General features: G+C 25.8%; 1 protein-coding gene across 3 annotated transcripts; it reads left to right on the top strand.

Moving 5' to 3' along the window:
• The first annotated feature begins 8,979 nt into the window (after positions 1 to 8,979).
• On the top strand, positions 8,980 to 22,234 carry LOC145849895 (protein VAC14 homolog). Of its 3 annotated transcripts, none has more exons than XM_082954994.1 (17): positions 8,980 to 9,091; positions 12,252 to 12,405; positions 13,591 to 13,758; positions 14,375 to 14,437; positions 14,754 to 14,873; positions 15,182 to 15,279; positions 15,588 to 15,746; positions 16,621 to 16,806; positions 17,120 to 17,243; positions 17,658 to 17,723; positions 18,146 to 18,239; positions 18,509 to 18,635; positions 19,300 to 19,477; positions 19,976 to 20,094; positions 20,529 to 20,608; positions 21,128 to 21,284; positions 21,662 to 22,234. In XM_082954994.1, the coding sequence occupies exons 1-17, from the start codon at positions 8,997 to 8,999 to the stop codon at positions 21,795 to 21,797; spliced, it is 2,124 nt and encodes a 707-aa protein (XP_082811120.1). In that variant the 5' UTR covers positions 8,980 to 8,996; the 3' UTR covers positions 21,798 to 22,234. The 3 variants fall into 3 exon arrangements, with proteins under 3 accessions (XP_082811120.1, XP_082811121.1, XP_082811123.1); XM_082954995.1 differs by having other exon boundaries at positions 21,665 to 22,234; XM_082954997.1 differs by having other exon boundaries at positions 18,512 to 18,635.
• The last annotated feature ends 2,316 nt before the right edge of the window (positions 22,235 to 24,550 follow it).

The following is a 24,550-nucleotide window of genomic DNA, read 5'->3' on the forward strand; positions in this document are numbered from 1 at the left end:
TTCTAACTTATTTCCCGCAGCTATCTATCTTTTTTTTTTGTACCCTACAGCATGTCTAACAATTTAAGTTTCTCTCGAACTGTGCTTTTTTTCAATTAAAACTGAGTTTATTTTAATATTGATTTATGTTATATGCTATCTAAGTTTATTTTGTTAATAATTTCCTATTTATTTACTCCTATATATCTAAATGTGCTGCCGAACTCTTCGATATAATAGCTGCTTAAACACTAAAAATTTTTCACTAATAAATTTATGTACATGCAAACTGTGATTTGGTTTTTAGCTCAACGTAGTTATGTTTATTTTAAGTAATTGCTACATTTCTATGCCAAAAAAACAATAAGAAGTTTATATAATTTCTAATAATATATTTCTTTAAAGGTATAACTTTGAGTATGTTTGTATGTCAAAGTTTAGTGTACGTTGTGTATAAGGATTATTTATAAAAGATCTATTAACAGGTAGGTTTTAAAATAAGTAACTTTATTAAACAAAGTTAAAAATTTTAAGATATATTTTGTAGTTTGTTAAGCTTTCATATTTGTTCATAGCATTTAACACTTGAAAAAAAAATCTTAATATATTTTTTAAATTCGTTTTAAAAGACAATTATGTTTATTTTTATTAGGGACGTGGTTTGACTGGTTAGCTGTCAAATCTCTAAAAAACTGGGATAGAAGTGATAAATAAGCGATTCAATATGGTTTTACTTAAACATTTTAACTAAAAACTCATATTTATATATGAGTGCAATCGTTGCCTCGACCTTGGAATTTTGCTTAGTCTATTTTTTGTACTTAACAAATCACATGGTTAGTCAGCAAAAAAAAAAACTTCCTAGCTATAAGCCTGTTAGAGCAAAATTCTTTTGCAAATTATGCTATATATCTCGATGGAGGTCATTTTATTTAAAGTTAGCTTTAATGTGTAGAATTTAACCTATGCTATTAGTTTCTTATTACAATTATTTAAAAATAACCTTGTTTTAAAAATATGAACAACCAAAGTTTGTAATTTCATTGGTTTCTTATAGTAGAAGCAAACTAAAAAAGCTAAAAAAAGACTACATTATTTAAAAAATTATTTTCTCTTCGACGACATATGAAACTTAATTTTTGTGAAGTAATGGCTTGCAACTTCATTGTGTACAGTGCAAGTGCACATTTTATAATTGAATGTCGAATTAAACAAAATAGCTCAAAACTGACTTTAAAACTCTTTTCTTTCACAACAAAACTCGTATAAAACATTTTCAAACACCACTTGGTAAAAAAAAACTGAAACGCTTTGTTTATTTTTGCGTAAACTGCAACCTTCCCTATTGGATCTGTAATTTTGTACTGTAGCTTCAGCAGCTCCTGGCAACGACTATGATCTGTTAGTTACACTCTAAAGTTACGAAAGTGCTTATAAATTATGTACAACCTCTGCGTTAAGTGCCATGAAAAACCATTTCTGGTATATTGTTGAAGAACCAGTTCCTTTGAGTTTATTTGATGATGATACCAGTCAACCAGTCAAAGCTAGGGTCGTTGATGCTTTAAATCAGGGGTCGGCAAGCTGCGGCCCGCGGGCCAATTGCGGACCGCAAAGTGTAATTCTGCGGCCCGCGAGCACGTTATTTTTTTGAATGGAATGCGGCCCGCGAAAGAAAATTTTGTGGCCGGCGAGCATGTAAATGTGGCCCGCTGAGCAAAAATAGATTTTAACTTAAATTTTTTACAGTAATTCGATTTAACTTGATTAGTTTGGTTTTAAGTCTCTGTATAACATTTAAAAATAATTAGAAGAAATTACTGCTTTAGTTTAAAAATGTGAAAAAGACAGATTAGTATTCTAACAGTATATTTTTCTGAGTTTCATAATAACTTCTTTTTTACAACAGCAAGAAATTATCTGAAAAAAGAGTGTAAAGAGTGCTTTAATTTAATAAGATAGTTATATAATACCTACTTATTAAATAAACTAAATGCAAATGTTTTCCATTTTGTACAAAAGTAATGCACAGTAATTAACTAAAGTGTCATTTCTTTATAGCTTAGATATTCTTTTTCAATATTATTTTTACCTAAGTTTCTTTTATAGATGTTTTGTTTCTAAATGTTATATTTTAATGTAAAAACATTTAAAATAGCATAGTAATAAGAAATAAGGTTTATTTAATTTTCGTTTTGACACATTTAAATTTTTTAGAAGTTTTCTTTGCACTTAAATTAATTTATATGTACACCAACTTAAAAAGATGCTCATATTTTAAACCCCTTTCATTTAATGCTTCAGTTAATTTAAGTTTAGTTTATACAAAATTGTCTTACATTGTTGTTTCTACATGTAGTATCTAAATTTGTACAGACACATTTAAAATAATATTTATGACATAAATTAATATAGTTTTTGTTAGGTATACATTTTCATATTTCAAACATTGTTTTTGTCAAACTAAGTTAACTTTTATGCCTTGCATATCAATACACACATTTGCTGTTTTTTGGAGCTACCTATTTAATATAAACTAGATTTAGGAATGGTAAACTTATCAAGTTTGTACATTGTTAATCAAAATAGTTCAAATTCAAGCAAACAAACAACTAAACATTGACACACACTCAGACTATCACTATTTGAAGATTTCAAATCTCAGGCCAACTAAGTCATTTATAAGTGTTTGACTAGAATTGCTTTTTGTATACAAAAATATTGAGATTTTTTTTTGACTCAAGCTTGGTTTTTTGCTTGAAAGAGTGGCAAATTAAACTTATGAAGTAAGTTTTGCTCAACCTAGATTGTTAGTTTTAGTTATAATATATGTTAAATTTTAAGTCTTGCAGCTGATATAATTCAAAATATTATTTATATTATTGTGTACATTTAAGTGTGAACAATCAGTGTTGCCAAAAAACTTAAATCCCAGAAAAGCTTTTAACTTGAAAATTTATGCTTAAAAATTGGAAAAAAACTTGAATTCGAGAATTTTTGAAAAAACCTGGAATTTTAAACGATTTTTATATGTTAAGTAATGAAATTTCGAACTGACACAAAAAATTTAGCAAATAAATATATCTTTGTTAAAAAATATATTAAAGTAGCTTTACAGTATTTTTTAATATTGATATATTTTTTAAGACATTTTTTAAACTTTAATCAAACTTTATACTAAAAATAAAAGAAGGAATTGTACTTCCAAAAACTTTGTATTGGTGCATTGCACCTTTACTTGTAAAATTTCACCGATTGTTGTGCTTCGTGTTGGAACTAAATCAAGAAATTCTACTAAAATGTCTAAGTTAGTAAAAACACCTCTAATAAAAATTATCAGATGAGCAAAAGTTTTTCTGTCAGTGCTCTCATGTTAACAGATCGATTAAAGTCCTAATTTGATTTATGCGACTTTATAACCTTAATGCATTTCCTAATTACGACTTTTTGTTGTCATTAAAGAAAAAAACAAAAGTTTTTCATTACTGCCAACATAAATTCTTTAAATAAAAATTCAATTATAAACGGTATCTCATTTTAAATATTAAATTTTGCTACTTTATAACTTGCCTTAACAATTTTTTTCTGATCATTCTATAGTTACTGAATATAATCATGTGCTTTCTTGGAACTGACTTTGGTGATTTGTTTTTTTATCGTTTTAGCAATAACTCCCAACTAACGTTTTTTTATTTTTGTAGCTCGTCTTATATTTTACAATTAATATTTTTACATGCAATATTCTTATTGCAGGTAAAGAATAGCTATAAAGCTTAATAAAACTGACCATCCTTGATTTAGAATAAGTGTGATCATTTTAAAATTAAAATTAAGGAACATTCGTAAGACTTTAATTACTTTGATAAGTTTTTCTATTTCGCTAATGACTCAAAAAAGTTTTATACTTTTGTTAAAATTGTTTAAGAAATTTAATTGTCCATTCCAGCTGACTTATATTTTTTTTGGCATGTAATTTATTTACTGTTAATAACCTTCGTTATTTCTTTATGTTGTAAACTTTATTTTAACTGGGTTGCTACACAAACAGGCTATTTTAAAAGTTTAAAAACTCAGGTGTGTGTGAAACTTTTATTTCAAACACTTTAAAGAAATCTTTTAATTCCCAGAATAGTTTTTATGACTGTAGTGTAGTTTACTAGTTGTAGTTTTTTCTTGTTTTCTTACGGTTTGTGTACTTTTTGATGATGATAATATTTTTACTAGGTATTTAAGCTTTATTAAGAACTATTTATTAGCTTTTTTAACTTTTAATATACTTAGGCTGGTTTGATACGACTCAGACATTTTTGCTTTTTAAGTGGCAACCATGTAAAAGACTAGTTACTAATAATATATTTTATTTAAGTATTCGATAATTAATTATGTTAAAGAATTTGTTCTAGCTTTCTAGAATACAAACAGGTATCAATATTATTAGGTTAACTAATTACTAAATTTTTTAATGAATGTAAACTATTTAACACGCAAAAATTTTTTTTTGAAGTAAATACTTTTAGAAATATGAAAAAAGGGATTGATAATATAACAAATATTTAAAAGTAACCCATAAAATTCCTTTCAAGTTTGGTTTTTATAGAGAGTTAGGTTTTAAGTAAAATTTAAAAAGTATTATGTTTAACTTATTAAGTGTTAATGAAAGTACATAGTTTATTAACACTTAATTTTACAAGTCAAGGTGAATTTTATTCTCATAAATATTAATTTAAATAGGCATTCTATGTATAGCTAAACGTCATTTAAAATGATAAGGTGAATAAAAGTAAAACTTTTTTCTAGTGTTACTAAAACTAAAACAAAAAGATTATTCAAAAGTCAATAAAACTAAAACTGCGGCCCGCGAAGACTTTGGAAAATTAAAATTTGACCCCTGCTTTAAATCATTAAGTAAATCAGCATAGGCCTAAACATATTAAAATCGTTACCATTTCGTCCTGTTTGGTCTAATGAGAAGCGAGTCTAGCAGACTTTGTTGGAAGTAATTACATGTTTTTTTCAATCCTTGACTGCAGTCATTCTTTTCTTATTAAACAGCTAGAAAAAAAGACTAGTGACAAAGATTACTTAGATGCAAAAGAGATAGTAAATTGCATGAGTGTAGTCAATGACGCTATGAACGAATTGTCTAGTGATTTTGTAACTTTGTTGGGAAATAAAGACACGTATTAAAACAATCTACAAACTATTGAGGAGGATAGGAAGGAAGTATCAAACCTAAAAATAATGAAAAGTTGAAGAAACAAAATATTATGATCTGTTTTACTTTATACTATAGTTAAAAATTTCAATTGTAAACAATTATTTGGGCTCAATATTTTTTTAAAGCAATAAAAATCTGAAAAAGTGTTTTAAAATAATTTTTTAAATAAGTGTTAATATGTTCTAAAACTTATTTTTATAACATTTTAAAATAAAAAATCGACATTTTCCAAATATATCTATTTTTTATTTTCAAAATTCTTTTCTCTGACAAACTTACAGCTAGGGAGCTAATTCTTTTTGTGCTGTCTTATCATGAGCTTTGCCACGCACAATAAAAAAAGCTCAGCTCTAATACAAAATATTAATTTTTAAAAGAGCAAAAGATGCACCCTATTGTAAACATAAGCAAAACATTATCTTAAGAGAACGGTGCTGTATACAAAAGTATTTTCAAAGCAGGAAGCCAGAAAAATTATTTAGCTATAAAATCATCCAAAAGCTAAACTAGATAATTAACTACTACAAAACCAGGTTATTTTCATAATAAAAGTGAATATAAAAACAACAAAAAAATTTGTTGATCAGAGGCTTTGCGTTGTGTTTACTTCTTATTGTTTGCCTTGTTTTCACTTGCTTTCATATGTTACGACAAACAAAAGAAATGACGTCACACCAGCTGTAAATGTGAAACGTACAGAAGTCCACGCTGCATCGACCAACTTCGAGTAAAGTTTGTAATAAAGACTTCATAATTATCGTGATGTTTGTAATGATGACGTCATTTCGACAACAAATGACGTCACAACAGATGTTTAAGACGTGCTGCTCTAAAGTAGGAAGTAATATACGTAGTTATTTGATGTTATGTGATTGTTTAGCACTAAAAAAAACTACTTGAAAAATATCATGGCTTATGTCGTTTTGTTTAAATGAAATTAACTTTGATTCTTTTGAAGTTTATGTTTCTTGAACTTACATACCATTAGATTATTTTCATTGAAAAACTTAATAAAACCTTTTTTTGATTTAATTAGTAATAAAAAACCTACAGTTTACTATAAAGTAATAAGTACTACTTATTGATTTATTTATACTAAGTCCTATTTTAAATGTACAACAAACTTAAACAACATTTTTTGTCATTATTCATAAATTAAGTATATTTTTTAAGCCTACAATGTTCTTTTCTTAACAATTTTTCTTTAAACATTTGTTTACATTTTTTAACCTTAAATCTATTTAACTGATAAAGTATGTGAGATACTTGAATAGAAAACGTACAAGTTTACTTAAAGGGCTATAATAAATAGTTTACCTATACAAATAACTATAAAAAATTTAAACTTAACCTATATTAAATGTTACTGAATGATACTAACTGCTACTTAAGCTATTCTATATAAACTAGGCATAATAATTGAGTGTAAACATTGTGTTTAAGAACAAACACAAAATATGAAGCACCATACTAAAATGAATAGTATTAAAACCTTATGCTTTTGAAATTACTTTGAATGTTATCAAAACCTTAAAACACAATTTAAATCTCAGAAAAAGATATTTGAAAATGTTAAGAATAAAATGATAAGTAACTATTTAGAACTAAAATCAGAGATACTTATAAAAAATGAACAGTGTTAGAAAAAGAACTTTGCACTAAACAACATAGATAACAATGTTTAATTAAGCTCAATTCTTTTCAATAGACTTTTAAATAAAATTAATTTCAATAAAAGATCATGCATCAAATTATAATATAACTAAAAAAACGAGAATCATAAATCTAAATTAAAAAAAAAAAGAAATTAAATGACAGAATAAAAAGAGCTTTGTAAATTAACGTATGAATACCCTGTTTTCGCTCCCTATTTTTTATAAGTGTTTATTTAAGTTATAATGAAAGTAAAATCACACGATAATCATTAATTTTAAGTTTATAAAGATAGAAATTAAATGGTTGATTAAAAAGAGCTTTTTAACTTCACATATAAGTACCCATTTTTTTCTTTTCAATTGCTTAGTAGTTTGGTCGAGATCTTAATACATTGCCTTCTGAGCGCGACAAACTGACCTGTCGTAGGTACGAATCTCAGATTAAGTAGTTAGTGCTCTTTATATCCGTGGCTTTTTAGAAATTAAAACAATTGGATTAGCGAGGTTACAATTTTAAATTCTCAATTATTTTGTTGCAAATTCATTACAAACATTATGTCGTTTACAAAAAAAAAACTTTTATTTTTTAGGTATTTCATACAGACTTTTTACAGTAATTATATTAAAAATTAGAAACTTTTAGTCTACAACATATTTTTGTAATTATCATAGCAAAAATACTGTAAGTTTAAATTTTATTTTAAATCATTACATTGTACAGCTTTTTGTTGCTTATCAAAAAATAGTATGGAAATACTTCTTTTTTAAACTTTTTAGGTAGATTTGATTGTCTTAGCTTTATTAGTCAATTAAAAAATATCTCTGTCAGTGAAAAAAAAAGTCTACAAACCACAACGAGACAAAAAGTAAAAGTTTTACTTATTAATTGAAAATTATTGTTATATAATGATAATAAATTTTAGTTATATGGTTTGCAAAACTATTGTTAAATAACTTCTTTTCGGTACTAACTTTAATAAAAAATTTGAGACAAACACTCATTTTGCAATTTACTTAATTTTTTGAGAACTTAAATTTTTTCAATTTACGCTTTTCAAAAGTTAATGTAGATAACTACATAGATATGTATAAAATAGTAAACTTAATAAAATTTTAATTTTATAGAAAGTTTAAATAATTGTGTTTCCTCTGATTAAAATTGCTATTAATGCTTTCAATTTCTGGTACTTAAGCTTTATATTTTAAATTTTGTTAGATAACTTTGTAATAGCATCGCATAGTACATATAATTTTATTTACCTTTTATGACGCATTATCTTGGAATTTTATTAAGTTTACTATTTTACACAAATCTTTTTAGTTATCTAAATAAGTTTTTGAAAAGCGTAGATTGAAAAATTTTAAGTCCACAAAAAATAAAATATACTGCAAAATGAATTTTTGTCTCAAATTTTTTATTAAATCTATTGTTACTACTTGATTGTTTTTTTTTTATCTAGATATCCTTACAAAAAGTATTTAGAATATACTATGAACAATGTTGTATTAGTTTTTTTTATTTGCTAGAAACTTCAAATTACTTATATTCTTAAGAATTTTATTATCTCATGTAAAGCATGCCACGTGCTGATTAATAAAGTATCAATCAAAAAGTTTAAAACGTTATTTATTTAAATAAAAGGTGCTAGTTTGACCAATTTTATTATAAAAATTAATAATGCTTCGTTTTATAGTTTTATGATTTTTTTCATTTGTTGCTAATTATGTTTTTGTAAACTCCGTAGTGGTAAAATCGTTTTGTTTTCATGGTATTTAAATTCTTTTTCGGTAAATTATATTTGACATTAAATGACCTACATTATAGTTAAATTTTCATATTAAAAAAAAGCTTTCATACTAAGGTACTAAAATTTACACAGTTCTAGCTGATTAGTATATAAAAAAATATTTTTAATCAAAATTTTCCTTGTTATTAACAACGATTTAGTATGTATTTAAACTTAAAGACCTTTAAAAAAATTTAAAATTTATCCACAAGTAAAATAGTTTAAAGTAAATTCACCTAACCTGAAACAAACTACAATGATAAACTACAAAACTTATATAAAAATTCTAGCTTTATAATACAACAGTATATACATACAATTTATTGAATTAGAAGTTAGTGTTTAGTACTAATCATAATGAACAATGTTTCCATTTTAAGTCCAGCAGTTTCACGAATGCTGCATGACAAGTTTTATGAAAAAAGAAAAACTGCTGCTTTAGAAATTGAAAAGTTAGTTGATTTTGAAAATTGTAAGTTTCTTATTTAATTACATTTTAAATTAATGGATACATATTTTTTCAAGATTTCATCAAAATTAATATTTTAAAGATTGCTTAAACTCAGTAATAACCTAGTATTTGTTATTTCAAGACAAAAGTTTAATGTTTTATGAAACTACATTTGATTAGGATCTCATTGGTAAAATTTTGTAAAAAATTATATATATAATTTAATATATTTTTGACCTCTTTGACCTATACTGGATTGTTAACAATTTTCATTGATAAGTTTGTAATTTGATTTAATAAACATTTTATGAAATACCAATTCTGATTTTTTAATTGTAAAAAAATCTTAAACTCTTCCCTTTGTAACAGTTATTGTTTTCAGAGTCAGTTTAGTAGGTTGCTTGGTTTGTAATTTTGCTAACCCTTTAAACTTAACACTTATTAAGCTGAAAACATTTTTCTTTAAACAAAAACCCAGGTTCTAGGACCAAATGCTTTGAGCCTCTTTTTTGTTGCTCAATAAATTAACTAGGTGGCTTTCATTGTTTTTTGGCTTGTTATTTGGAAAACACTAACAAAATTGAAATCACAACATTAAGACAACGAAGTTACTTAAAAGTTCTCATGGTTAAATTTGCAAGCAGGTACTCATTACCACTAAAATGTTGTTGTCAATTTAACTAGTTGTTGTCAATTTGTACCAGTTTTTCCATTTAACTTGGAATCATGGTAAATAAATGAGGGTTAAATTAAAATAAAATATTAAAAAAAGGCAAGAAAAACCTCAAAACTTGAAGTTTTTATTGAAAGTCCTAGTAAATTTTAATTTGATTTTTTAAATGTCTTACCATGCAATAGCCCTTCGATTGTGCAGTAATGAAAATTTATATACCTGGAATAGAGATGACCTGAAAAATGGCATGTTTTAATTTGGATTTGATCTAGTCAGTGATTATGAAATTAAAAAAATAAACCCTTGATAAGTTTTCTTAACACATAGATTAATAAAAAATGTTATGCAAAATCACTGCATGTGTGAAAACAATTTTTTTTTTAATAATTGATGTCCTGAATAAAAGCATTTTTTGGTTTTAAATTGATCCAAAAATATTGTATAAAAAAAATCAGAGCTGTCTTGAAAATCAATTAGAAACTTTTACTTCCATATCTTTGTATTTGTAACTTTTTACAAAACTTAATATATCATAAGAAGTAATTTATTTTTTTTCTTTTTCTTAAAGTTCTCATGGTATACTTTAATGTTAAAGTCAATATTAATTTTGTACTGTCCAATGGCATTAAGGAGTTAGTCATTAAAGTATTCAATTTAAAAAAAAAAGTATTTTGTTCTATAGATAACTTACAATATTTCATTCACTTAAAGGACATAGAAGGGGAGGGTCCACCTTGATTTTACAAGTTAATCTTATTTTTTAGAGTTTTATCTGAGCTATCAGATAATTGTTTAAAAAGAAACAAATTGTATTTTGAGATGTAAGCAGTCAAAGTTGGTGACCTCAACAGGTTCCTAATGGAAGGCACAAACCAAAAATGCAAAGAAAAAATTATTTTACTAAAAGTATATCTTCTCCTACATTTTTTAACCAATCTTCTTCAAATTTTCACAGAAAGTCCATCATTAAAAAAGATTGAATGCAGAAATTTTTATTTTTAGATATCAAAATTTTTATTAAAAAAAACCACCTATTTTTTAATTGTTTTTATCTAAAATTTTTGTTTTTTTAAATTTTTATAATTGCAACATTTAGAGTCTTTTTAACTATAAAAGGAACATTTTCTGAAAGTTTAAGGTCTCTTGCTCAAAAAATGAAAAACATTGTTCATACAAAAAAAATATTTTTTTTAAATTCTAAGAAAAATGACCCCAAAAAATTTGCGGTTCATATGTTTGAATTAGAAACTTTTTACAAAAATAACAAATTCTCAAAAGTTAAATAATATTTTTTAATTATTTTAAACTGGCTTTAGTTTGTACTTGAAGCTTTCATATAAGAGCCAATATTATTTTCAGTAAAAAAAAAATGTTGAACCCCCCTATACTCTTAATATATTTTAACAGAGTAGTAAAATAGTTTACAAGTAAAAACATGATGACAAGCAGTATGCAAATAAAACATCATTGAAAAACTTGACCATTTGAAATAAATTTTCTTATTTAAAAAACTATAAATAGTTTTGTTATATTTTCTAAGTTTTTATAGCGGTAGTCCTTAGGCTGATCAAAATTTAAAGTAACCCAAATTGTACTATAGTGTGCCTTTTTTACTTTTTATACAAACCTAATAAAATCTAGTGTAAGTTTCAGCATTTTTCGGTATAGCTCACCAGATTTACATGCTTGCAGGCTGCAGTTTACAGTTATTTGTGAGAAAAATACCAAAGTTTAATCTTATCTACTAAAATTAAACTAATCTTTAACTAACAAATTGAAACAGATTTTTTTCTGTGAATGCTTACACTTTTTTTGCACCACTAAACAAGTTTCCTGCACACCAAAAAATAATTGCATCCCAAAATAAATTTTGTTAACTTTAAGATGTAGACAAAGAAAACAATAAGTGTCAATAGGACAGTGAAATTGTACTACTTGCATGTAAAAGTTACTAACAAACTGTATGCTGAGTAAAGTTATTGAAATACTTGACCATAATATATCCACATAAAGCTTATTGTTTAAAGTTTAATGTTGCTTATTTTATATACAGTAAATTTTTAACAAGGTATTGAAATCACTTACAAGTTTAAGTTCATGTCAATAGTTTAATTTACTGAAACTCTTACTTGAAAAAAATTATTCTATGTAAATATTTTTATGCGTAATGTATATATGTAAACAAGATAGTTAAATTGTATAATTTGCAAGTCAAAATGTGACAATAAGCAATATGTTGAGTAAAAAGTTATTGAAACACTTTTAAATATTATTTCATTAAAAATTATTGATATACTTGTACTTTTATCAACAGAGTCTTTAAATTATTTATAAGTGAAATGTAATTATAAATGGTGTGCTGAGTTTAAATTATTAAAATAAATTTGTATTTCAATGCAAGTTTCATATTCTTAATATAAATAGTGTTAAAAAATAATATTTTCAAGTAATCAAAAGCTTCTTATAAATTACAAACATTTACCCACAGGATAGTGAAGCAGTACGCGCGAGACAACCTGCACACAAACATCACGCAGATGATAGAAGTACTGAGGAGCGAGTACATACTCAGCCAGAACATCAACAGCAGGAAGGGCGGTTTGATCGCGCTTGCTGCCTGCACCATTGCCCTCGGAAAAGAGGTTTGGAGAGTAATAATTTTGAGTCAGAATTTAAAAGAACTTAAATTAGAGCATATAACAGATATAACACAAAATCTCTTATATATGCTAGGTGTTTTTTTGGTACTTTAATTTTAAAAAGGGCTTTGAATAATCTAACTACCAAAAAACATGGAGTATGAGATAAGTATGAAACAGAGTTTTTCTTGTATATGTGATAGGTAAGTTATTATTTTGAAGTTAACTTAAAAATTTAATTAATGTACTTAAATGTTTTATTTATTGAAACCATAATTTCTTTCAAAATAATAAAAATTAACAATAACTGCTGTGTGGTTTACAAAAGTTTTCTACCTAAAGTTATAAAAAATAATTTGTTTTGTAGTTGCTGGGTTAATTTAACAACATAAGATTTAAAAAGAAGTTTTTAAAAAAGTTTGAAAAATTAAATACTTTTAATGAAATTTAACTGTGTTATTTTTATTAAATGCTTCTTTGTTTGTTTAGTTAGTTGTGTTTTTTTTGCAGGGTACTGATACTACTTTGCTTAAGTTTAAAAAACACATCTTACAATTTTATTATACTTTTCATCATCTAATAGAAAAATATCTCTTTAGTTTTCAATTAAAATAAAACATTTTTCGCTTTATACATTAGAGGGAAAAAATTAACAAACAGACAAATATGTAGATTTTACCCTTCATCATTTTCTTCAACTGAAAATCAGCTCTCAATTTTTTTATAAACGAAAATTCCAATTACACTAAGTTTTTCACAGAATACTGAAATACATTTACTAGGCCATAACATTGAATATTTTGACTTGCCTTTCATAATTTTGTATTCTACAAATCAATTCTCACCGTTTCGTTTACAATGAAATATTGATCACTTTAAACTTTTTGCCTTTATTGATTTTGAACAAATGTCTTATAAACAATGCTTCTAGAAAATCATCCATTTAGTTGTACTTTCTTATGTATGTGCAGCTGATATTTCTCTTTTATATGGACTAAAATGTCACCTTTCATTTTAAATAGATACGTTTTAACATATTAGTTATTTCTTTAAAATTTTAATTTAATTTTCCTAAAGTTTTGTTGTTGTTGAACTTTTATTTATTTGATTTTTTTTTCCTTGCCTGTCCTGTCTATGTGACTCAGTAAATTGCACAATAAACAAAATAATAACAAAACTTTCCCACAGAACGCCAAAGGCCACATACCAGGTTTGTTGAAGCCGGTGATAGCTTGCACTTCCGACCACGACAGTAGAATCAGGTATTTCGCCTGCGAGTCACTGTACAACACCATAAAAGTTATCAGGTCCGACGCACTGGTGTTCTTCAATGAACTGTTTGACGCGTTGAGCCAGGTTTGTGTGTTGTTTAAAATTAAAATAAAGTAAACGTTTTTTTAAGTCAGCATTTTATGGTTTGTATGTTGTATTTATTTTACCTGGTCATCTGCTTTTAGCCGTGAAACTTAGTCTCATTGAATAAAATCAACTGAACACAAATATTGATTTTACTGCTTACTATTTATGTTTAAGCACTTTAAAGTTTGTCCTGTAAAAAACTAAGTTTGTTTATTTATTGTTTTTAAATGTATTAATTTTTTTTTTACTGGGAGCTTGTGATTTAAACTTGATTTTTTTTGAATAAATTACTTTTAATTGAGTATATTTTTGTTGTTTAAAAAAAAACTTATGTTAAAACTCTAATTTTTGTGCTAGCCTTAATACAAGGAAAATATAGTTTCTTCATTATTTTCAATACCCGGTTTAGTAATTTTTTTTTGTATTTTAAATTATAGTTCCAATACTTTGTATAAACATTAACTAATATTTTTACATTTCGATAAAAATTCAGAGATATATGTTTTTAAATTTATGTTAGTCTTTTGTTTTATTGCTTAATATATAGGATAACAATAAAAAATGACCTCATTTATTTTAACTTTTAAAGTTTTTTTTTCTGTATACTTTGCAGCTATCTGCAGATCCTGATTCAAGTGTAAGAGCTGGCAGTGAACTACTCGACCACCTAGTTAAAGTTTGTTCTTTATATAAAAAAAGTATTTACTATGTTGTAAAAGTTTATTACCTTCAAATTAAATAATGGATCACCCTGTAAAACTTTTATTCAGAGTTTTTTTTGGGGTAGAAAGTTTTTGTTTCTAAACTATACACAATTTTCTTTATTTCTATTCAGCTTTAGAAATTCACTAACTAACAGAAGATCCCACAAAGTTTTTAAACGTGTTGAGATAATTCCGATTAGCCTTTAATACTAATAAAGTTTTATATGTATACAATATAATACATAATACAGTAGTGAGCTAACACATAAGTAAAAATTGACTTCACAGGACGTAGTAACAGAAACACCATCGTTTGATGCGTCCATATTAGTGGAAATAATGCGACCCAAGTTCTATACTAAGAAGCAGCACAGTAGGAAGTTCATGGTCGGATGGTGCAAGTGTTTGGTTAGTCAGCCATTAAAATATTAGCACGAAGTTCTATTAATATTGTTTTATATAACAATTACATTTGTTCTTAAAGTATTTGCTTCATTGAACTGACGCATGTTTCTATGTGTCAAACTAATAAAGCATTTCCACCAGGTTTAGAAAAAGTATTTAAATACTTCAATGAATAGAAGGTAAAGAGAAGTAGATAAACTAGTTTTTTCTAAAGTTTTAAACATATAAATATTTTAATTTATTATCTCTTTTTAACAAAAATTTTTAGCAACTAAAGTATTTGAACACTTTTTTACATATGTTTATTACAGGTGTCAATCCCCTACATAGACATACTTGTGCACTTGCCTGATATTGTTGATCCCCTGTTTCTCATACTGGGAGACATCAATTTGGAGATTCAAAAATCGTTTGTTTTTTATAATTTATATAAAGTTATGGTTACTTAATACTGTGAGATACTATTTCTAAAATTGAATTCTTTTATTTTACAACTACAACAGTTTTTTTTTAAACTTCAATTTAGCAAAATTTTTTAAAGATGATAATCAATTGACAAAGCCATCAGAAACTTTTAATATGCAAAGTTTAAATTTTTGTTACCGTTGCTAGACGAAACTAGCCGGATTGTGGTATAAAATAAAGAAATGTTTGAAATTACACATTAAACAATTTAGCTATATGTAGAAATTATTTATTCTTTTGAAAATTAAACAGTTGTCAGATGATACTGGCCGAATTGCTGCAGAAGATAAAAACGTCACCGTCCAAGACCTCGTTCGTGGACGTGGCGAACTTGGTGGTGGTCCACTGTCAGTCCCCGGACAATTCCCTGATCAAAGAAACCGCACTGCAGTGGCTCGTCATATTTATCAGGTGTTCTGCGATGTTTATTTGGATTTTAGTATTTTTATTTTTTCAGATTAAAATGTTTAGAGAAAAAAGTATTACTTTGTCAGGTAAATTATTGACTCGTTTAGCAGTTTTTAAATTTGCTGTTCTCTTGAACATAACTTGTTAAAGTTGTTTGAAAAAAGACTTTGATGTTGTTCAAGTATTTTTGTTTTATATTTACTTTATTTCAGTTTTTTTATTGTTTTAAAGTTTTGTTAAACTTTTATTGTAACATCACCAAAATTAAAACATTATTTTAATTTTATTTACTACCATGCTGGTGCCGGTCTTTCTGTGACTTTTAAACATGTTAAATTTGAAACTTCTACTGTTATCTTCATATTAAAACTCCGCATGTTAGTCCTCTTCATATCAAAGCCTCTATAAAATGCCAACATTGGCTACATGACAATTCGAAATTCGTCATTTCAAATTCTAAACGTTCAAAATTTTTTTCAAGTTTTGAAGGGACCACTTCTCCAAAATTAGACAAATTTGAATGAAACCAGCTTATGTAGGTCTAATACTAATTAAAAAGAATATGCTAATAATAAATAAAAATTAAAAGAGAAAATTAACAATAAATCATAATTACTAAAAGTAAGATTTTCAGTATTTTAACAGTCGTGCACCCTTCAAATATGTATATACTTAAGTTTAAATTATGTCTAAAGCTGTTACAACATCTATTATGCTTTTTGATTAGATTGGCCAAATCGATAGTTCTACCATTCTCATCTAAGACTAAAAATTATTTCAGTATAAAAAAATAACTTATTATATATAGTAATTGTCGATGACTTAAAAATACAATAAAAAAATTATTAAAAATAACCTTTTACAATCATCCAATCAGATTGGCGAAGTCGATAGTGGTACCGTTCTCATCGGGCATACTGACTGCAGTCTTACCCACCTTGGCGTACGACAACTACAGCAACACCATATGGGAGACCGCTAAACTGGCCAATCACGAGCTCATGATGCTCGTAACTAACGACTATGACGTTATAGAGGGTGATGACGATGCAAAAGATCAAAAGTTTGTGCTTTTTTGTTTTTTTAAGTAGTTTTTTAAAAGTACATGACTTTTTCAATTGAATATTTTACGTAGGTTTTTTAAAATACTTTAAAATGCATTTTGTGGTTTACGTGTAGTAAATTTAAAAACAGTCTACCTTAAAACGTTTTCAGTACTTAAAAGCTTGTTTTTTTTTTTTTAATATCAAGAATAAAAGAGTTCAAGTTATTTTTGCTAAAACCTTTATTTTGATTATGGTATAGTCACAAAGTTTAATTTCAAAATCTAATAGCATAATTATAATTTTCCTTCACAACAAATAGTATACTTCAAGGTTAAAACTGCCACTTAATGAGATGATAGACGTGTTTAATGAACATTTGAACGTGAAAGCAACTCCGCCCAAAAATGCAATAATTAAATGGCTCAATCACCTACTGCTGAAAATACCCTATCTGGTAATATTTAGTTTATCTTTTGATATCTTATTATTTTTAAATCAATATTTTATAACTGAATTTTTTAGCTTATTATGTATGTTGAACTTATAGCCTTTCAAATATTCTATAAACTGTTTTTTAACTTACGCACATAGTTGTGAGTTATTTAATTTATTTCAAAAATCGCTAAACTTTAACAACAATAATCTGACAGTTTGTTTTTTATAAAACTTAAAAAAGATTGATATCTTAAAGCTAAATGTATTAACTACCAAGTAAGTATTTTACAAAATAGATACTAGTTTATTAATTCCTTAACTTATCAAAGAAGTTTAAAGGCTGAATATATTTTGCAGTCTTTATATGTACGAATTGTTTCATATAAGATAAAATAAACATTGTTAGTGCATTAAAAAACTATTATTTTTATAGCTTTTCAACCACATAGATGAGGTATTTGATTCAGTTTTGCAACTTCTTTCTGATAATTCCAATGAAGTGAGTTGCTTACGTTATTAAAGCCAATATTTATTTTATTAGTATTTATTCTAGTACTTAAACTTCAACAGTGACATTTTGAGTTTTATTTATGTTTGTAATCAATACAAATATAAGGGTATTAGTTTTTGTTTTAAGTTTTAAGACTCTCTTTAATACTTTTTATTTCCTGGACGAAAATAAGAGTTTTTAAATTATCTAGAAAAATTCAAAAAGTATATATTTGGCAATATTGTATTTATGTCGAAGTAACTTTAAGCTCAGAAAAATAGCCTAAAAGCAACATTATGACAAAGCTTGCAACAAAAAGCTGTGGTTTAAAGGTACAACAATAAACTATTGATGTGCATATTTTGAACAAATAAAATTTAGTCTTTCTTTACATCTGTGTTAATAGTGAAGTTTCGACCATCTTTTCACAGTTAGTAATAAACACGTTGGAGTGTATTGCTGAAATTTCAATCAGTCCCGCTGGAACCAAAATAAACAGAAAAGTTGTTTCTTCTGACAAGCAAAGTAATGTTATTTATTTTTAATGATATTTATTAATTAAAGATTTCTAGATTATTTCTTTTACTTACTTAATTTAATTAAGTATTTTTGAAAGAGTTTTGCAAAAAATATTTAAGATACAGTACAAAATTAAAAAAATATGTTTAAAATAAAATTCAGTTTTTTTGTGATGAATACTGCAGTTGTTTTGGAACAAATTTTTTAAAAAATGTTTTAAATCAGAGATGTTTAATAAGATAACATTTTTTACCAAGCAAACATATTAATTACAGCAGTTAAAGTCGACAACACTAGAGTGGAACTGAACACTTATTTCATCAAATCAATTGAAAAAATCGTCAATTTGTTTAACAAAGATCCTAAGTTACTAGAAAATAAGAGAGCTGCTTTTATTATCAGGTTATTATTGTTTTTTTTTCAGCTCTGTAGCAATATGTTTTACAATAAAATTATTGTAAGTTTAAATAATTTTTGTGTAACAATTGTTGAAAACAATTTGATGAGTCAATACCATACTTGCCAGAATATAAATTGCACTAATTTTAGATACTCAACGTTTTTTTTTTGTTTATTTAATGTATTGAATAGCTGAAGCCCTGTATTCTCATTAATTAAGCTATGATAAAATTCCAGAACGAGTTAAAACAAAGTTATTCTTCTACTGCTGCTAGTTTTTGATTTAAAGCATATATTATGTAGGTAAATAGTAAGTTGATCTTCATAATAGACCGTTAAGCTCGTCTTTAAATGATAAGTTTAGGTGAAAGTTTTGTTGCAAGTAGTTTACTTTTTAAATGAAATTATTGTACTAAAAGTATTTTTATTACTAATAACTCTTTGAAAAAAAACAGTTTAATGAGTCTTTGTTTACTTATGTAATTTGTTTCTTAATTATTAGTTGTTTCTTAATTTTTGATTTAAAGTTTAAAACTTATGTGTATGTGGTAAATAATTTTTTTAGATATTTGTAGAAGTATTTGTAGTGTAGAGTTTTGTATAGTTATTTATATAATTACAAACTAATATATACTTACATATAAGTAACTACCAATTCAATTTTCAGGCAATTAAGCTCTTTATTGAATGCGGAGAATGTGTACAGAGCGATAAGCGAGGTTCTGCAGTCTAACAATTTGAATCCTGCGTTCATCAGTGTGATGGTGCAGGAACTCAACATGATACTGATGAGCTATCCGGAACTGAACGAACTCAGAAACCAGCTCAACACCGCTTCATCACAAGTTTGCTGATATAAGTTGTAGTTATTTAATAATTCTTTCACAGCTTTGAATAAGTGTAAGAATTATTATAGCTTCATACCGGAGTAGTGTAAAAGTATATCAGAAATTTTTTAAACAATATTAAAAAACAGCCATTATAGTAAGTATATTTGGTACCTCTCGTATCTTTACGATCTCTCGTATCTTTATGCATTTTTTTGTGGACACAATGTGCGTAGATAAGCGAGAGATTACTGTATTTGTATACATTTTTTTATGCTTTTGAATATTTTTTTTCTTTCTCAACTTATTTCACTTACTCCTTTCAAAGGATGTCATAAAATTCATTATCATGAAGTAATGAATATTATTTATTTCATTACATTACTCTAAAAAATTTTTACATAATTCTAAACACTAAAAACTAAGAGTATTTTTACATACCTAGTTTTATATCTGATTTTATTTGATGATATGTTTCTAGTTTGCTTTAAACTTGATATAAACATATTTTGCCAGGAAAACAGTGATCTGATGTGCTGTATATACAGGACTTGGTGTCACGAACCGGTAGCTGTGATAACATTGTGTTTACTCACTCAATCTTACCAACACTGCTCGCAAATACTTCATAAATTGTTAGTATGTCAATGAAATAGTAGTTGTAAATTCTCAATCAACTTATATTTAAAATGTTTATAATAACGTCTGTAATTACTACATAAGTTGTTAGAATGTTATTTTAGGAGTTTTTAAATGTTGCATAAGTTACAAGAGTATTAACCAAAGACTGCTTGTAAGTAATGCATAAATTGTAACCATACTAATAAATAAATACTTGTGAATTCTTTATAAACTGTTAAAATTTTTATAAAACTATGATTGTTAATACTACATAAATTGTTAGAATATTATAAAAATTTTTTAAGATATGCTCTATAAATTGGTAAAATATCAATGAAAGAATATTTGTAATAACTAAATAATTTATTAGAATGTGTTTAGATATTTATTATTAACCACTTTTTTTTTTGTTAATCCACAATAAAAACATGTTTTTAAAATTGTACAGAGCAAGCTACGAAACTACGGTGGAAGTATTAGTTGAAACAGATAAGCTAGTTCAACTGATCGAATCTCCCATATTCGCATGTTTGTTTCATTACTTTGTACTTTATTTCTAACACTTTAGTTTTAATTTGTTTTTTGATTCAGAATACCTATCTAGTTTGTTTTTTATAAACAGTCTGCATATTGTAAGATAATGACTTTATAAAAATTTATTTGCATTTCATTAGGCTGTTGCAAATACATATCAATCTATCTTAAAATAAAATATTTTTTTTGTTTAAAATAAATATATTAAGTAGTAGATTTAAAAAAAAGACTTGATATTTTAAACTTTTAAAAGTTTTTAAGTAACATTAAAACTAATTGCATTTTTTTAAATTTAAAAGTCATGAGACTGCAGTTGTTAAAGTATCCTTTAAGATATACACATTATTTAACATTTCGTCACATTTAATCTTATTAGTTCTAAATAAATAGAAATAGTATCTAAAATAGACATGACTTACATTTTTTTGATGTTTCACAACATTTTAAATTTACTAAACGCACACGACATATTAACACGAAAACATTAAATAATTAAATTTATTCAAATTACAGACATGAGATTACAATTGTTGGAATCTCCGCCCCGTCATCATCTGATCAAGTGTCTCTACTCGATCCTTATGATCCTTCCTCAGGCTTCTTCGTACGACATCTTGCTGAAGAGAGTAAATAGTATACCCAATCCCAACATCATGCCTGATCACGATAGGTTCGTGTTTATATGGTTGTTTTATTGCATTAAACTTGGCTTTCCTAAAGTGGGAAAAGTCAATGTAGGAAATGTCTTACTTTTAGGGCAGACGAAATAATAAATGGGTAATTAACTATTTTACATCTGATTTTCAGCAGTTATAATTTGGAAGTTTATTTAATTTCATATACAGAATTTATTGTTTATTGCATATTGATAAACTGTCTTTAAATTTGTTACAGGGATACAAAAGCTCCTAAAAAATATAAAGTTTTTAGTGCAGGGAACTAAATTTATGTTTTCAGTTGCGTTTGCGTACTTTTAATTAAAAAAATATTAGTTTTTTTTTTCGTAGTTTTAATTATTGTTTAAATTAGTACAAATATAAAACTAAGCAGGAAAGCGGTCCCTGGTAACCGAGTTGATGTGAACTACGACGAACTGTTCGACCATTTTGTTCACATAAGAGACCAGCACCAACAACTGACAGTTGCAAACAGAACAATCGCTTCACACAACACCAACGAGTGAATAATTTGTTCGATTGTAAGTAGAATAATTTACTAGTGTAACTTCTATGGAAGTTCGCACGTTGAAATTCTATTTATTTTATTTGGTTGCTTTTCATAACACCAATGAATGAAATTGTATTATGGAAATAAATAATTAAAGCTGTGGTGTGAGTCGAACTGTTAATTGAAAATTATTTTTTTGGAAAAAAAAGACTAATATTTTTAGGATTAGTCCGGTAAATAACTAAGAATATTTTTAAACTACTAGTCTTTTTTTAAGATATTTTAATTAGACTGATTGTTTCAGTTACCAATATTTTAGATTATTTTTACACTTATAGGTTTGAACCTTACTTCCACATACAGACTTGATATAAATTTTATTGTTTTATTAAAAACAGTGTTAATTTTATTAAATATCTATTATTTTGATTTATTCCTCTATGTTTTATAGACTTGAAGCTGCATATTTTTTTATTCATTCATTTTAAACCAAAGAAAAACTATTATCAGTTTTTGATGTATTTGAAAACCAGTTTTAGCTTATGTTTTTTTTTATATATGGAAGCTTTTTATTGTTTTGTAAACCTAAGATTATACTATATAGTTTGTAAAAATTTCTATCTGTTTAATTAATCATTATAACGTTTTTTTTTCAGAAAATTTCGTCCATTTTCGTTTTAATGAACCAAAAACTAAAGTTCTGTAATGCCTTAGAATAAATTCAAATTTGTTATTGATTTAATTTTGTTTGTTTATTTTTGATAACAAAATTTTAAGTTGTGAGAATGATAATTAAAAAGTTGCATTATTCTTTTCTTTCATACAAAAATATTTTTTGTAATTTGTGTTTTTTTCATCGTGCAATATTTTAACAAACTGTTGTTTTCTTGTTCTATAAATCTTGCTATTGTGTTTTTACCTGTTATTTGTTTGCTACAAGTATCTAAATAACTTTGACTAACCATTTTATTATTGATTACTAAAAAGGAAAATATGTAAAATGTAGCTTTTTTTGAGTAACACTGTTTAATCTACTAATGCTTAACTGTCAAAATCAAGCTAGTTTTTGTTTTAAAATCTAACTAAATTATTTCATTGATTTAAAAGTACTCCAAAAAATGCTTTGTTATTATATTTTTTTTATGTTATGTTTTAGAATAATGATTTATATAGTTAAAGTATGCTCAACAATTAAATTATAATTGCTAGGATTGAATTTAAATTTTGAAATTCCATGCTAAACTGAAACTTATATTAATTACGTATAAGCTTTGATTTTTTTAAGATTACAGAGAATGGTTTTAATAAGTTTAGCAACTTTAAACAATACCTACCAAAAACTTTGCAGTTTGTTAAGAAAGTTTTTTGGAAATTAAACTTTAAAAAATCATTTAAAAAGGTTTTACTGTACAAATACTGCTCTAATTAATAATGGGACTTCGATTGATGCAGTAAATGAATTATAAAAGCTTATTAACACGAAAACAGCAATCTATATTAACATAAACAGTTAATGAAAAAGACGGTCTTATACATAGTCTATGCTAGTGGTAAAATAAGTGTTTAGCAATCGAAAGTAATTAACTAGGTAATATGTTTTACATAAAGTAATTTTGCAACACTTAGTACTCAGGTGAGTTTAGGGTTCTCAACTTAGACCAAAGGTCGGCAGGAAGTTTCTAAAATCTTCTCGGGCCGCAGTTTTAGTTTAGTAAAATATGAATAATCTTTTAGTTTTAGTCACACCAGAAAAATTTCCACTTTTAATCACTATATTACTTTAAATGACTTGTGGCTACACATGGAATGCCTATTTAAAATATAAATTTTTATTGGAATAAAATTTATAATGAATAATATAAACGAGTCTTAATAAAACATGTACATTCTTAAAAACTTAATAAATTAAACTTAACATTTTTATTAATCTACTTACAACCCAACTCTCTATAAAAACCGAGCTTGGAAAACATTTATGGGTCACTTTTATATATTTTCATGTTTAGAACTATCTATTCATGTTTTTAAAAATATTAAACTTAAAAAAAAATGTTTGCGTCTTAAATAGTTTGCACTCTCTAGAAAATTCAATAATTACTTAACTAAATTAAATATTTTTTTTTTGTATTGTAGATAAGTTAAATCAAGTTACTGAACTTAATTAATGCTCAAATACTTAAGTAACACTTTATCACTAATTAATTAATATTTTACATGGCTGCCACTTCAAAAGCAAAAATGTCTGAGTTATATCAAACCAGCCTAAGTTTATTAAAAGTTTAAAAAGCCAAAATATTTTTTTAATCAAGCTTAAATCCTTAACTAAAATACCATCATTATAAAAAAGTACAATATGTAAGTAGAAAAAAAAATTATAACTAGTAAACTACACTACAGTCATAAAAACTATTCTTAGAATTCAAATATTTATTCAAAGTGTTAAAAATAAAAGTTTCTTTTAAATGTCTTAAACAGGTTTGACCTAGTCTGACTTTTTCAAATTTTTAAACTAGTCGTGTCCCTAATTAGAGAAAACTCTTTTGCTAAATTTAATTTTTAGCCAGAGGCGTTACAATTTTAATACTTTACATGTAAAATTTGTTTAATATTCTAGGTTTTTCAATAATTCTTAAATTCAAGGTTTTTTTAGATTTTTTAAGCATTAATTGTCAAATTTTAAGTTTTTCTTGGATTCAAGTTTTTTGGCAACACTGATTGTTCACACTTGTAGGTATACAACTAATATAAATGATATTTCAATTTATATTT

The sequence above is a fragment of the Thalia democratica genome, chromosome 2 (assembly GCF_965202585.1).
Source record: "Thalia democratica chromosome 2, ktThaDemo2.hap1.1, whole genome shotgun sequence".
Taxonomy (NCBI): domain Eukaryota; kingdom Metazoa; phylum Chordata; class Thaliacea; order Salpida; family Salpidae; genus Thalia; species Thalia democratica.